The sequence below is a fragment of the Musa acuminata genome, chromosome BXJ2-1 (assembly GCF_036884655.1).
Source record: "Musa acuminata AAA Group cultivar baxijiao chromosome BXJ2-1, Cavendish_Baxijiao_AAA, whole genome shotgun sequence".
Classification (NCBI taxonomy): domain Eukaryota; kingdom Viridiplantae; phylum Streptophyta; class Magnoliopsida; order Zingiberales; family Musaceae; genus Musa; species Musa acuminata.
In genome coordinates, this window is record NC_088338.1 from 11,095,233 (window position 1) to 11,109,601 (window position 14,369).

Consider the following 14,369-nt stretch of genomic DNA (forward strand, 5'->3'; position numbering starts at 1 on the left):
GATAAGAGAAAGCCTGAAATTTCCAACGTGGGTTCTCCTCAATTGGAGACCACAAGCTTTGTAATCCAATCCGTCTCTGGTGTCTCTTTCACTCTATGATTACGGGAACCGGAAGTAATTGAGAGGAATCGGTGAAGCCGCAGAGACCCCTGTTCGAATCGCAATCCCTCCTGGTGAGTTGTGGTGACAGCATGCTCACGCATGGACTTTTCTGTTGTTGTTCCTTTGGCCTTGATGCATGAGAGAGAGAGAGAGAGAGAGAGAGAAGAGAGCAGGAGCGAGAGTAGTAAGAGGCCTTGGGATTTTGTGGGCTGTCGATTGAGGGGAGAAAGGCGACATTTTTATCGTTACTTTATGGTTGTTTTGGCTCGTTTAAGTCGTTCAGTGAAGAAGCTTGGACGTATTCTTTTGATTCCGGTCTTCAAAATAAGATTCCGACAAGGTTAGAATCAAAAGGGGACACGGGGGGGGGGTGGAATTAGGCTGTGAAGCGGCTTACTTTGGTGCGACGCTCGTCTATTTCCTTATGTTGTCTAAATAACCCAAAAGGTTCTCTTTTTCTTTTCATCTCATTCGGAGAACGGTATGAGCTTGATCTCCTAAGCTGAATAAAATATGTATTAGAATCTAGTCGAGTCGGTGTTCTTTCTCTTTCCGTTTCTATTTAATTTTATTCTGCCTCCTTGTTCTGGTAATGATTACCTCGTACGAACTGGGTTTGTATGAACCGTCAGTAGGGCAAAAAAATTAGATCTTTTTGAAGTTTGGTGTGTTTATTGTAGATTTCTGTTCCTTCACAATTGTAAGTGGGCTTTTTTTCTGCCTTCTGGTGGTTATTACTCCATTGTTTTTTTCCCTCCCCTTAAGGACAACATTTTTTTCAGTTGGCCTAAAACAATTAACTTTGGACAATAAAAAAGAAGAAAATATAGTTTTTTCCACCATTTTTTACCATGCAATCTTTACTGGTCTGTTTTCTCTCTTTAGTTCTCATTGCTAACTTTTGTTTTTTCAAGTGGGTTTCTACTTATTAGATAGCAATGCCAAAGAAAAAAAAGATATTTCTGCATTATCACTTATGATATTAACCATATGATGCTGACATTCTAGTGCAGAATGGTAGAATACTGTATCTTGTTTGATAAGTGTAGACCAGTGTTGCAAGTGATGTTGCTTCTGTTCTGTACAAAAATAGACACAGCTATGAATGATAAATGATTGGTGGACAGTTATAGATGATTAATGTGCAGTTAAATGATTTCCGGTTATCCTTATTTTCTCTCTTGTTTCTTTTTCCTTTGGAAATGCTTCTTTTGAATTGTTGTTTTACTGTTGCTCCAATTGCCCAATGCAGGTGATTAGCTTTTGTTTAACTTGGTTGGATGCAAACCTCTTTGCCGTTTTAGTTCTGTTGCCCAATTATGACACTAACGTGAGAAGGTTTTTCTTGGAGGGTCGTACTCCAAGAAATGGCGAGTTATGATCCTTCCACTATGGACGAGCCATCCAGTTCTGGACGAAAGATCATCCTTCACCCCTTCTATGTCCCGAATTCATCGCCTTAGTTTGATCTGAGGGTATTTTATGTGAGGGTAAGTAACTGCCAGATCGATGAATCAACTCCTGAGCATCTTACTGTTAATCACATTCTACGTACTCCCGACACCATCTTAGAAGTGACCGGTAGAAGAAGTAGCATTTACTCTGATTATGTTTCTTCTTTGCTTCAAAGGGATAGGGTCGATAATAGATCAGAGGAAGCCACATTTGTGAGCACAGATAGGGTCGATAAGAGATTGTCTGCTGCTTGCTGGTGTCCTGGAACTGTGTAACTCTAATGGTTATAGTGGGGAAATGAAGAAACAGAACAAGAAATGGAGCATGAATTGTCTATCTGTAGTCTCAGCCAGTACGAGCTTTCTGAAAAATAAGCAAATTACGAGTGCAGAGATGAATTTGCCTACATTTGAGGTATATGTTGCTGGTTGTTTTTCTGGTGCTCCCATTATTTTGACCTAGACACTTCAGCTTGGTTTCCTCAAGAAGCATCAGGTGAAGGTTATGCTGGATTCCATGCCGGAGGATGACACAACAGAATGGAAGAAAGAAATGGATACTGAGGATGCTTTGCAGGTACCTGTCACTTTCTGCATTTCATATCAATATGAATAACGATAGTGCACTTCAGATTTTCTTAACATTACTTTAGTGGATAGTGTGTTCTAATTTCTGAGTTGTCAGTTGTATATGATTATTATTCAAAGGAATGAAGGATTTTTATAGCACCAATACATGTGAAACCACTTAGACCTACATTATTGATTCACTAGTGCTTTAGTGTCATTGTTGGTTTGTGCACAGCAAACAATTCATTATTTCCGTAATGTGTATGCTTAGCTTTCTTACCTGCAGTGCTTGATTATTGAAATTGTTATACCAATCATTGGTGAAAGATTCAAAAAATCATGGGAACATGGAAAATCCCAATTCTTGCGCTCTTTGAACCTTTTGTTAATAAATGACATGCTTCTGTTTAATTTGAATATTTATTAGAAATTAAATATCTTAACATTGAAGTATACTGTTTTGAATCACCTGTGATACAACTTAGGAAAAATTTCAAATTTATTTTTGCTGTTTAAGTATCCAAATTCTTTTTTTTTTCTGCAATTCCTCAAATTTCATTCATTACATTTATCACACTAGCCAGATACAACATTTTAGTAGCAATTGGTAGAAAATTTTAAAAAGGTTAAATTGTGGAGTTAGGGCATTGGTCCAAACTTGTACATTTGCGGAGAAAGTAAAGAGAAAAAGTAGCTAAGATGTATCAGCAATCTTTGGTCCAAATTGTAACTATTCCATGGCGTCTTTGTCAGTTGAGGTACTAACAAGTGCTGTAATGTCATTGATGACTCTGGATATAGATTTTGGCAGTCCAGGATCGTAGAAGACGAGTCATGTTTTTTGCTGTTTGTGAAATTTCATCATTCACAGTCTAAATTGATGAGTACGTATGATACTATTATTTATGTAAATAGAAATAAATCCAGACTCATGCTGAATCTAGTTCTCGCTGGAAAGAGCTTGTTCTTTAATGTATGATACCTGGATTGACTAATCTTGTTTTTTCTTTCTATGCATGAATGCCAGATATCTTCTTGTTTTCTCTTCTTTCCATGAGTTTGAAGATACATTTTAGTTCTAGGTTTATCTAGATAATTCAGTTGTGTGCATCCTTAGATTTGTCCATTTGGTGGATTAGAAGTTTCTTCCTTTTTATCCCCCCTACTTTTCTCTATATTTCCTGGTATAATCTTCTTGTAGCCTTATGACTTGCTGCTTGGGATTTTCGTAACAGTTATCAGAAGATCGAGGCCACAAACAAGAAACTGATTTGGACATTGACTATGGCGACATATACATGAGAGCTGAGTTTCTGGAAGAAGACTGTGAACTTTCATGGTTCAATGCTGGAGTGAGAGTAGGTGTGTGGATTGGTCTTGGTATTTGCCTTGGCATTGGGAATCAGTGTTGGTTTGTTGGTCTGCACCTATCAAGCCACCACCTGAAACTTCAAGAGGCGGCTCATCCGATGCTGGGACGAAAACTTTCATAGTTGCAGCAGTTATCAGAATCACAATCACCTGTCTCTGTTTAGAACCCTTGTTTGATGACGCAGGTAACATGTTCTCCTCCATGGTATGCATTCTGCTGTGAATGTGTCCAGAGCAGGTTTTGGTTTCTCACATTGAATAGTCGTGGTGTTTTGCTTGAGAATAGAGGTTTTTTCAGGCATTTGAGATTCTTATGGCAGCATATGCATTCTCCTTCAGCATCAGCCCATGAGACCACACCTCTGCACCACTAGGTAGGAAGTTATATTACATTCTTGTACAGGTCATTTCAATTTTTTTAAGCCATGTCCACCATTATTGCTAGGCAATGGATGCTTTGAAAATAGTCATTTCATCAACTCTTGTAGCAGTATCATCCCTCATTAGAACAAAGTCAAAATGGACCATGTAGCTTTGACTTAAACAAATCCTACCAGGATATGAATCTGATGGGACTCGATCAGGCGTGATGTAGAGCATATTAATTTTATATGGATGAAACCATTGCATTTTGTCTGATTTGTTCTCTAATCCTTTTCTTGTTTCATTTTTGTTAACTATATACAACTCTGATTATTTGATAAATAAGCAAATCTAGTACACATGGCCTCGATCCAGGATCTGAGGAAGATCATTATATACAATCTACACTTCTATGAATAAAGAGATTGTGTGAATGGATATTAGGAACAATGACATATCTGGGGGATGTTAATACAAACTTGTGTGCAGTTTGTCCACAAGTTCAAGTCTCTACTAAAGATGATTTTATTGGGGCCTTCTTAAAATAATTATGAATACAATGAAACTCTTTACGACCATTAAGTATAGCTTATTCAATTCATCTACTGCTACATTTCTGATTGCTGGTGATTCCTCGTAAAATTGTTGCACTGAATCACATCTAAAAGCTTTGCAGCTTACAGTGAACTAGCTCTCCAAAAATGAGCTAATTGATATCAGGAGAACAGCTCTTTCTGAATAGCCAAGCACTTGTTGGAAAGTGATGATAGTCTTGAGTATCCTTTTTGTTCCTCTTATGTCAGAATTATTATCCAGTGTTGAGCAGTTTTAGTTCTGTAGCTGTAATGAGATGTGACAGCTATTCCAATATGTTTCTTTGGTTGATGCTTTTCTATCTATGTGTGCACATTCATGGTGAAAATAAATGATCAAACACACATGGAAAACAAAGTTTTAGGCAGAAAGTGTTCATTCAGTTTCTGAGGATGAGAATTTCTATGTTTGAAGTCATTTCTTTTCCTTTTGTCCTAAGAATAAACTATTCAAGTCATAGAGTTTATAATATGCTGCTGAGATGCCTCTTTTATGTTGCATTGATGATGGTGCTTGTCATACAACCATTGTCTACAAAAAAATAGAGCAATATATTGTCATAGAGTTTTATATTGTTTTAAGAAAAAAGAGCAATAAAAATTGCACAACTGGTATGCAAATAAGACAATTATCAGAATCTTAAGTTTAAACTATCTATAGATTAGTTGTAGGTGATATTTATGATATCATTTTAGAATTAAACATTATTCTAGAAGGGTTTCAATCTCTTTTTGCATATTTTATGGAGCAAATGCAAACTAAAAAGTAAAATATGATTAAAATTTTAAAACTATTAAATATTTATGAGAACATTAATAGAAGCTATATTTATTGTTAAAGTAAGATTCAGTGTACATTAGTGAAGATACAAAGCTATAAGTTACATTTATAAAACAATAGCTAAAATTTCATAACTTCAACTTTGAACCATTTATAATGCCACATATTTATTTTTTAAATATTTTTTAAATGTTAGTGGAGTTGGAGATGATCGCACCCTCCCTCATCTTTGGAACTCCTCTTACCACACGCTAATAGTGGTAGACGAGAGGCAAAGCCAATAGGGTGAGGGTGAGCATAGACGAGAGTGAGGGGTACATCGCTAAGGCTCTCCTTCGTCCCAGTGTTGATCTTTGTGAAGGGGTAGCAACTAAGGTTGAGTCTAAGGCAGATGCATCAACAACAATAATGACATCAACACACTATTAGGTGATGTTGATATCGTTAACGAGCGACAACAAGTCATTGTGGATGATGAGAGAGGAAGAAGGGAGTAGAGGTGAGAGTGACGAAAAAAAAAAAAAAAAAGATCAAGGAAAGATGGAAGAAGAGGTGAGGGCAGAGGAAAAGGAGAGGGATGCTAGGGCGATGAGAATGAAAGGTAAGGACAACGAACGAAAATGATAACCAATGAGGTGGAGGTTAGGGGCAATGTCATGTTTTAGGAAAAAAATATTTTACAAGAATAAATAAAAAATTGATGTTAATAAAAAAAAAAGAGATTTAAAAAGAAATGTATCCAATTGCGTTTACCGAGGTAGGACATTGTATACAAAATGGGCTAAATTTCATAACATCAACTTTAAATCATTTATAAAGATTTTATACTTTTTTGATATTTTAATAAGTCAAATGTTATTTTTTAATATTTTAGTATATCAAATGTTATACGAAATATGTGGCACAAAATGTGCACTAGAAAAATAAAAATTAGGTTATAACATGTTAAATTACATTTACATAACATATCAATGAATAAGATATATGAATCAAATTGTTATATAATTATAATTAAATTAGTATTATATTCTGATAATGTCAAATATCATTCTACCAATGATGTGCATCAGACACTGACATTACAATAATGTGATGACAGTGACATTTGAAATCTCATGAGACCTCACATTTTTTGCCTTTTTAGTATATTAATAAATAAAAATGTCCTTTCTACATCCAACCATCATTGACAGATTCTGCAATATTTTAGTTCATAAACTAATTTATTTATGGCCAAAACCCATATTAAGCATGTTCAAGTGTCAAGAGTGAAGTGCGATGGGGCCTTCTTTTAGTTCCCACTGATTTGGAGAGTGGTGGAAATTACATTTTGTTTTTATTATATTTTCACAATAAACAAACTATAAAGAAAATTCTAAAATATTCATTTACCCATTAGAGAAAGAATTAGAAGAAGCTTGCACTACCACCGTCAGATCTAAGATAAGCGGGAGAGATGAGATCACGATTTAAAATGAAGATGTCAAAAGGACTTCTTCGCCATTAGGTAAAAAGATGATGTCCAACTTAGTAATTTAACATCCATCTGAGGCTCTTCACATGGGTTGTCGATCTCAGAAGCTCGGTTCGTTTTGCCGGCGAAGCCTTTCGTCCGTCTTCTTCGATCCTTCCCATCCTTCCGTGATCCTTTCCTGAGAGATTATTGGCTGGTAATCTCGTGTTCTTCATCGGAGATATCTGCTGGTTTGAAAAAAATTGTAATTTCCGTGGAAAAATCGTGCTTTTTGGTGATTTGTCGTGTTTGTTTCTTTTTCTTCCATCTAAAAATGGCATCTTATTGGTCTTGATTTTGATAAATCAAGCATTGGTTTGGCAATTTCTTCTATTCTCGTTCCTGGATAGAGTTCTTTACTTTGAATGAGTGATCTGCGGTTGGTTGGGGAATTCTAGGGTTTCTTTTCACTCGTTCAAACGTGGTTGGATCTGGGTTGCAATATACTTCAGTTATCAACTTGTTCTTGCGATAAATGCGGTGTTATGTGCTGATGATTCATAAATTCGTTTCATTCTTGAATCTGTTTATTGGTGCATCCGTATTTGGTTTCTTAGATTTGCAGTTGCCAATGCTGCTAAAGCCATGAACTCAGTAGAACTCTACTTGTATTGATTTGCGTAGATTAGGTATGCAGCCTGCTGTTCTACGTCAAGTGGATTAGAATGTGTCTTCCTTGAGTTCTGATGAAATCTAGGAATGTTGGTGATGAAAGCATAACAGTCGGTTCATATCTGCATCTGAGCTCGTAGTTCGAGCTTATTTTTCCTTTATAGTATGTAGATCTAATGTTACACAGTCAGAAGAAAATAAGAGTGTATTATATGTATCAAGCTACATGTATAATTCTTTAGATGACAACCCATGCGAACAGGGCAAGTCTACAGACGTTGACCCTTCTTGCATTGTTTGTGATAGTCTTAGTTCTTTTAGCTAAATGCATAAAGCCCTGTGATGATCTTTTTGTTCTCGTGGCAAAATTTTCACCTTGATCTGATTTGGATTTGAACCTTATATGTTCCAAAGGGTGGATTTGCTGGTTATTGCATAAGACCATATTTCTATTTGTAGGGACATAAATTAGGGTTCTAGGAGATGTAAATCGAACTGTAATCTCAAAACAGAATTTTCTTCCTGATACTAAATCTGTGGTGCCTAGATGGAAATCAACTCAGTCATTCTTGCTCCTAGAAGATTGTTAGCCACATGTAATATCCATGTTGATAAGATCAGTTTTTTAGGAGATCACATTAACGAGATGAAGATCACTCACTTCAGGAGGTCTCCTTCTTTTTCAGGTTTGTTTTGAGCACTCTTCAGGAGGTGATCGATCATCAGAAATGGATATGGTGTCCATTTATCTATTGCTGTTTTTCACCACTAGTTTGTGATACCTTGCATCTCGCAGAATGTGGAGTTTTGCTAGGAATATGGTTGCTGGAAAATTTGGCTCCGAGAACACCTGTGCAAAATCAAGCATGTCTAATCCTGATTGTTCCGATGATGAGATTTCTTCCTGCACCAGTAAAGAAGAAGGCTTGGAGTGCCCAATTTGTTGGGAATCATTTAATATCGTAGAGAATGTGCCTTATGTCCTATGGTGTGGGCACACTCTATGCAAGAATTGCGTCCTGGGACTCAAGTGGGCTGTAGTCAAACTTCCGACTGTACCAATCCAGCTACCGTTCATCATCTCCTGCCCATGGTGCAATACGTTGTCTCTGCGGTTGATTTACAAGGGTAATCTCACATTTCCCCGGAAAAACTACTTCCTTCTCTGGATGGTTGAGAGCATGAATTGTGATAGGCCAAGATCTGACTCCATTCATGAGGAACACCATCCTGTGTGGCCTTCAGCTGGCAACCAGCCACGGGGAAGTCATGGTTTCCAGCACCATATCATCCGAAGAACTCCAAACATGCATGCAGAACACTTGGACCACAACCAAACTGATGCAGGCTCCGCTAATAATTACTTCAATATGGAGCGGATCCATGCTTCCTTATGCAAGTCGCTAGCTCTCTTTGTACAATTTACAGCCAAGTTTCCACTTGTGATCATCTTCCTTCTCATAGTCCTTTATGCCATCCCTGCAAGTGTTGCCATCTTAGTTCTGTATATCCTCATCACTGTCCTGTTTGCCTTGCCTTCCTTTCTGATGCTATACTTTGCTTACCCTACCTTGGATTGGCTTGTGAGAGAAATTCTTACTTGATATTTCGTGAAGCCAAAGAATTCCACTCAAAAGATGTACGCATGGTTTTCCGCTTATTTTCTGTATAAAGATGGTTTTCTATGGCAGTTTTGTGGCACTTGAGGTGTGACGGAATTGCTTCTTTCATGCTGTGACTGCAGATCAAGTTATTGTCATCACGTTGCCTGACTATGTATTCTACTTTGCTGAAGGTTAAACTAGGCCCTTTGGTCTGTCTGTTTTTTTTACTTGGATGGTTTAATCTTGTTTGCAAAATATTTGTCAGGAATCATCATATTTATCCAAGAATGTATCAGTGGTGTATGATACAGTGAATTCTTGCTTTGATATTTTATTTCTTGAACTTACTCTTCAGTCTCATGACATTACTATTGCTTGCATCTTTTGCTTTAGTGTCCATAGAGACCAGATTGTTATTGACATATCAGAAATCAAAACTTTATTCACTATATTCAGAGTTAATCAAGTGAATGTACACTACAAAGGACTCACCAATCTTCAAGTTAGTGTATCAGCTTAGATATCATGACCTTTGTAGATTAGCTTGTCATGACATTCAATCATGCTCATGCTAGTTTGACTTTGCCTCGAGTGCCTGATGTGGTGGTGTAAACAATTTATAATGGTTAAATACGCATATAGTACGATATCTTATACTTCATTTTGATTTTAAACAGTTAATGCATAGAAGTTCAAATTTAAGGAGTTATATATGTTGGCTACAACACTAATCAAGAAGTAGGATTTAGGAGTATTAATATCTAATTCAAAAGATGTAAGATTATTATGTAAGAAGCCTGAAATTTTGAGGAGTGATTAAAAACATTTTGTTGCTAAAATCTTATATTTCACTTAATTGCAGTGATTACTTTTACAATGGGATGGAAGCATAAAGTACAGAGAGCATCATGGCTCCAAATGTTACAAAGATACTGGGAGATTTTGGGTTCATTACTCTACAAGAAGAGCAGAATCAATCAAGAGTATCATTGCGGTAGAAAGACGAGCTAAACATTCTTAGTAAATTACTAAAAGAGTTAATTTTGATCCACTTAAAGTGTAAATCTTTGATGGTATTAATAGCAGAAATATGAATATTTTGCATCTTCTGCAGTGTTGTGTGTTTGATCTTTTCCATTTTTTTACCTTGGAAATTAATCTCAGGCCTTTGCTTACACTCATTCCTCCTGCTTTCAAGACAGCACATCAAATTGTCATCTGCTACCTTTGATACACTGAATCGTGACCAGAGAATGCGACATAATAATCAAATGCTAAGCACTGCTCTCACAGAATAACACAAAGATGTCAAAAAGATGGAGTGATTTAACCTCACAGTTAAGACAATATATTCACTAAAATTTTGATCTAACAAAGGTCCGACATCGAAGACGGAACTGATCAGTTATTCAAATGATAATACATGGTACAGATCGGTATTGGTTTCAATAATAGGCATTATTTACCACACAAAATACTGCAATCCCACAAGTGTAAGCAATAACATAGGATCCAGAGTTCTAAATTGTTATTTATCAAGCATTTGACAACAAGTAAGCTACCTCACCATCTTACAAAGCTCCGGATGATACTAATAAGAATCTTCCAGTAATGCAGCAGCTCTTCTACCACAAAATCAATTTTATAGAATATCAAAAGTTCCCTTTTAACAACTTCCCTCTATCCTCTAAAACATATGAAGCTTTCAAGGATGCCAACTCAGGCATCCAACTTGCAAAACTTGTGTCAAATTACAAGAGAGCCCCACATTTATAGGTCGGTGAGAGGTTACCCAAACCAAATCTGATCTGGGAAGTCAGGAGGTCATGGCACCATGGATCTGGTGGCGTAGCCAATGACAGATGTGTTGATCAGACACTGAAGTGGATGCTGATCAGACGCATGCCAGTGATGTTGATGATCACGTGCTGACATGGCTAATCATCCATGTGACATTGTCGGTATAACAGATTTCTCATATTTCTATTTGCATACTGATACTCTTCAGACATGGACTAATCAAGAAAACATTAGGACACTTGCTCCAGACAGTATAGCATTAGAGTGATTTGACATGATCATTAAGCATTATTTATAATGTGCACGTGCTGTTCCAAAGGACTCTGGTTGACCGATGACCATCTTGATGTAACATATTTGAACCCACAGACCATCAATGAAGGCACTACTTCAAACTGCTTCCTGACAGATATGCTTATGTACTATGTCTAGTCCATAAACTAAGCAATAAACACGAGTATGATTCATATTTGAATGACAACTACAGTTGATTCATTATGAAGTGAAAAGATGAATATCGAAGAGTTCTAATCTGTCCTTCACGGCAAAATTAAATTATTTCCATAAATCATACCTTAACCTGTGAATGTGATACACATTCCCTCTGTATGTGAGAGACCTTTCCTCGGCCTCAGGACACCAAAGATGTCCTTGCAACTCCAATACTCCATCCATAGCTGCTGTTTGCCACACAAGCTGGTAAACACTCAAAGCTCTGTTCAGCTGCATAATCCCACTCCTTATTGACCCTTCATCAGAAGAATGTAAGATCTTTCCAATGTACAAGTATGTAGTACCACCACACTCGTAAATCCCTCCACTAACCTCAACTTCAATATCTCTGATGGTTCCATGCAGATAATACAGCAATAGAGTGAACAAACACTTGGAAGAGTGCCCTAAGCACTTTGTAAACTTCTTCTGGACTAGGTAGTCCTGCCGTCGAACTTCCTTGTGACTAATGTCTCTCTCAACCAGAATATCCTTGATTTGGTACAATCCTTCTTTCATGATATCAAGCTTGGAGAGGTGATATGTCAAGTTCTGCTCTTGGCCCAAGACCTTCGAGAGATCAACAAACATATCAAGAACTTCTTCCCATTTGCGTGATGGCAGCGACTTCTCGACCTTGTTCGAAGGGGCTGGTCGCATCCACGACGGGGAGGAAGCATTTGAACCCTTGATATCTGTCAAAAACTTTATACAGCTGAATAGTATCTGCTCACCCATCTCGAAAGCCTTAGAATGGCATGCTAAGCAGTCCATTTCATGTTTCAAGTCTTGGAGAACCTCCTCAAGCACTCCCCACCAAATACTGTGCTGTGTAACTTGCGGACATAGTGCCAAACGAACATGCTTCCTCTTCTGAACTGAGACATTAAGGAAGTTACAAACTTGGGTAAGTGAAATCAGCGTCATCGAGCTCCTTTCACTCGCTCTACAGAAAAGTTTTGGAGATACGAGTGGTGCAGCCAGTGCATTTGTCTTCCTTTGGGAGAGCTGCAATGTGGTAGGCTCGATGAACGCTTTCGCAAGCGACTTGAAGGTCTCCATATGGCTGATGATATGGTCATCTGTAATGACAGCGCTGTCATTGATGCTGATTATCCTTCCATCTATCTGCTTGACATCTTTTAGAACATGTGTCAGTCTGATTATTTTAGCAGCAGCCGCTCTGTACCATTCTGATGGCAGCAACTCTTCACTGCCAAGTTCATCAGCTTGGTGGTAGAATGCCAAATTCCAACACGGAAGACAGCTAATACGCCTACCCGTTATGGACTTGCAGCGAAGAGCAAGAATAGATCGAATCATGTGCCACAACGTTAGATATCAGTGCTCCTTTGTCTAGTCCTATGTGCATGCAGCAACATGACTGTGTCTCCTTCCTCTTTGGAAACAAAGCCGAAGTTAGTAAGACAACTGGCAATCAAGCACAATGAGAATGCGAAGCAACTATTATCCAAGCAAAAAAAGAAAGTTTGATATAAGGATCCGTGTGTTCGTCCTTGATCAGCAGGTGCACATCAGCAAAAGGTGGGAGAAACATATATGGCTTGCACAAGGGTTCTGAAAGAAAAAGAAAAAAAAAAGGCATTTTGTCAAGCATTAGATATGCACAGCTCATGAATTAGCAAAACGATCACTTGTTATCGTTGTTAGCAGAATTGGTCCAGGCAACGACCAAGACGAGAGTTTGGCATTAGGTCGTTTGTTGAACCAATGGATCGACATGTAAAATTAAAAAAACATTTTAAAAATACAAAATCAAATAAAAACTGGTTATAATATCAGCAAGATAACTAAAATTTTCAAAGAAATGGAACAATATTTAGCACTTATGCACTAAAACACTAAAAATGTAGTGATGTTAGCTCACTCCTTCGATATAGCAATCTAAGAATCAACCAAATATTGTTTTTGCAAAATGCCTTGCAGTAATTATCTTCAAATGTGGAAATGTTGCTTCACTCCATTGATTGTCTTTAATGATAGAAACAGAATGTCTATTTTATAATGTCTGAGTTAGCTTGTTACAAGTAACCCAAAAAAGAAGGAAAAAGAGATGGCTTTGTGCACCAGTGGAGTACACCAAATTGACATGCTTCACTGTCACAACCCCATAACATAAACTGAGCCCTAAAGTTTGAGACTTGAGAAATAATAGACAAAAGGATTGAAAGAAAAAAACCAGAAATCGAAACGAGAGCTGAGAAACAAAACGAAGCAGAGGAGACATTCAACAGAAGAATAGGCTGGAGAGAAAAGTAGGTAGGCCGAGAAGACATTACCGAGGGATAGATAGCGCATTAGATGATTGAATGATTCCAAGACTACCTTATCATCCAGAAGGCAGCGAGAGAGGAGAAAGGATGGCGGCTGAGACAGAGGGGACGGGTAGAGAGAGAGAAAGAGAGAGAGACGGCCGTGACGGTGACGAGAAAGGGGGAGAATAATGGCGGCGAGAGGTTCGTCGGCGGCGTGGCTCGAAGACGAATCGGCAGGGTCGATTTATTGGAATGTTGAGGGCATTATAGTCATTATATCTCCGATAAGTCTCAACCAGGGAAGATGAAATGGGCACATAATCGGGCCCACTGGATGAATAAATGGGCCTTAAATGGGCTGTCCGATGAAACCTAACTTGAACTTGATTTTTTTTCTTTATTTATTTTATTTATTAATTCATTTCTCATTCTCTATTTTCCACATGCTTCTCTCTGGAAAAAGATTTTTTATTGACAAGATTTCATCCATATGCATAGCGAGTTTAATGATGCATTAATCCCTCTAATTCAAGTCTAGCACAAAGGCTATGCACGTACAAAAGTGCCTTGCCAGTTAATCTTGCTAGTTGATATTCTAATTGACATTAATATTTTATCATAAGAATTAATGTCTAATGGCTAATTATATATTAGTCTTTGTAGTTAGATTTTTTTTAAAAATTTATATTAGAATCTCTATAGTTAAAAAAGTGAAACATTTAGTTTTATTTATCTTAACATAGTCATTTATACTAACGAAAAACATGAGAACACGTGCAAAAATGATATTAAAATAATATGTAAAAAGATAATTTTAATATCCTAATTATATTTTCAA

The 14,369-nt window shown here is 37.3% G+C and overlaps 3 protein-coding genes across 12 annotated transcripts; 2 read left to right on the forward strand and 1 right to left on the reverse strand.

Annotated features, from left to right (window-relative positions):
• On the forward strand, window positions 1–4,757 carry LOC135598905 (uncharacterized protein At1g01500-like). 7 transcript variants are annotated; one of them, XR_010481737.1, is made up of 7 exons: window positions 1–173; window positions 1,355–1,592; window positions 1,733–1,971; window positions 2,044–2,133; window positions 3,362–3,682; window positions 3,796–3,871; window positions 4,537–4,757. XR_010481737.1 is itself a non-coding variant. In XM_065093377.1 (5 exons), the coding sequence occupies exons 3-5, from the start codon at window positions 1,855–1,857 to the stop codon at window positions 3,617–3,619; spliced, it is 465 nt and encodes a 154-aa protein (XP_064949449.1). In that variant the 5' UTR covers window positions 3–173; window positions 1,355–1,592; window positions 1,733–1,854; the 3' UTR covers window positions 3,620–4,757. The 7 variants fall into 7 exon arrangements, 3 of the variants coding, with proteins under 3 accessions (XP_064949449.1, XP_064949450.1, XP_064949451.1); XR_010481736.1 differs by having other exon boundaries at window positions 3,796–4,757; XR_010481738.1 differs by lacking the exon at window positions 3,796–3,871.
• Window positions 4,758–6,805: 2,048 nt separating this feature from the next.
• Window positions 6,806–9,317, forward strand: LOC135598907 (uncharacterized). Of its 2 annotated transcripts, XM_065093384.1 has the most exons (3): window positions 6,806–6,904; window positions 8,046–8,070; window positions 8,156–9,317. In XM_065093384.1, the coding sequence occupies exon 3, from the start codon at window positions 8,157–8,159 to the stop codon at window positions 8,961–8,963; it is 807 nt and encodes a 268-aa protein (XP_064949456.1). In that variant the 5' UTR covers window positions 6,806–6,904; window positions 8,046–8,070; window position 8,156; the 3' UTR covers window positions 8,964–9,317. The 2 variants fall into 2 exon arrangements, with proteins under 2 accessions (XP_064949456.1, XP_064949455.1); XM_065093383.1 differs by lacking the exon at window positions 6,806–6,904 and adding an exon at window positions 6,934–6,952 and having other exon boundaries at window positions 8,046–9,317.
• Window positions 9,318–10,271: 954 nt separating this feature from the next.
• LOC135585391 (uncharacterized) lies at window positions 10,272–13,762 on the reverse strand. 3 transcript variants are annotated; one of them, XM_065093382.1, is made up of 2 exons: window positions 13,556–13,762; window positions 10,272–12,654 (listed from the first exon to the last, which is right to left on the reverse strand). In XM_065093382.1, exon 2 carries the CDS (start codon window positions 12,576–12,578, stop codon window positions 11,319–11,321), a length of 1,260 nt encoding a protein of 419 aa, XP_064949454.1. In that variant the 5' UTR covers window positions 12,579–12,654; window positions 13,556–13,762; the 3' UTR covers window positions 10,272–11,318. The 3 variants fall into 3 exon arrangements, with proteins under 3 accessions (XP_064949454.1, XP_064949452.1, XP_064949453.1); XM_065093380.1 differs by having other exon boundaries at window positions 10,272–12,833; XM_065093381.1 differs by having other exon boundaries at window positions 10,272–12,833; window positions 13,602–13,757.
• Window positions 13,763–14,369: the final 607 nt, after the last annotated feature.

What these genes read in the sequence shown, in the direction of transcription:
- LOC135585391 (XM_065093382.1), bottom strand. Translation starts at nt 12,578, where the DNA reads ATGATTCGATCTATTCTTGCTCTTCGCTGCAAGTCCATAACGGGTAGG.
- LOC135598905 (XM_065093377.1), top strand. Translation starts at nt 1,855, where the DNA reads ATGAAGAAACAGAACAAGAAATGGAGCATGAATTGTCTATCTGTAGTC. An exon ending in TGAATTTGCCTACATTTGAG is followed by an intron (nt 1,972 to 2,043) that starts GTATATGTTGCT and finishes GGTTTCCTCAAG; the next exon opens with AAGCATCAGGTGAAGGTTAT. An exon ending in ATACTGAGGATGCTTTGCAG is followed by an intron (nt 2,134 to 3,361) that starts GTACCTGTCACT and finishes TTTTCGTAACAG; the next exon opens with TTATCAGAAGATCGAGGCCA.
- LOC135598907 (XM_065093384.1), top strand. Translation starts at nt 8,157, where the DNA reads ATGTGGAGTTTTGCTAGGAATATGGTTGCTGGAAAATTTGGCTCCGAG.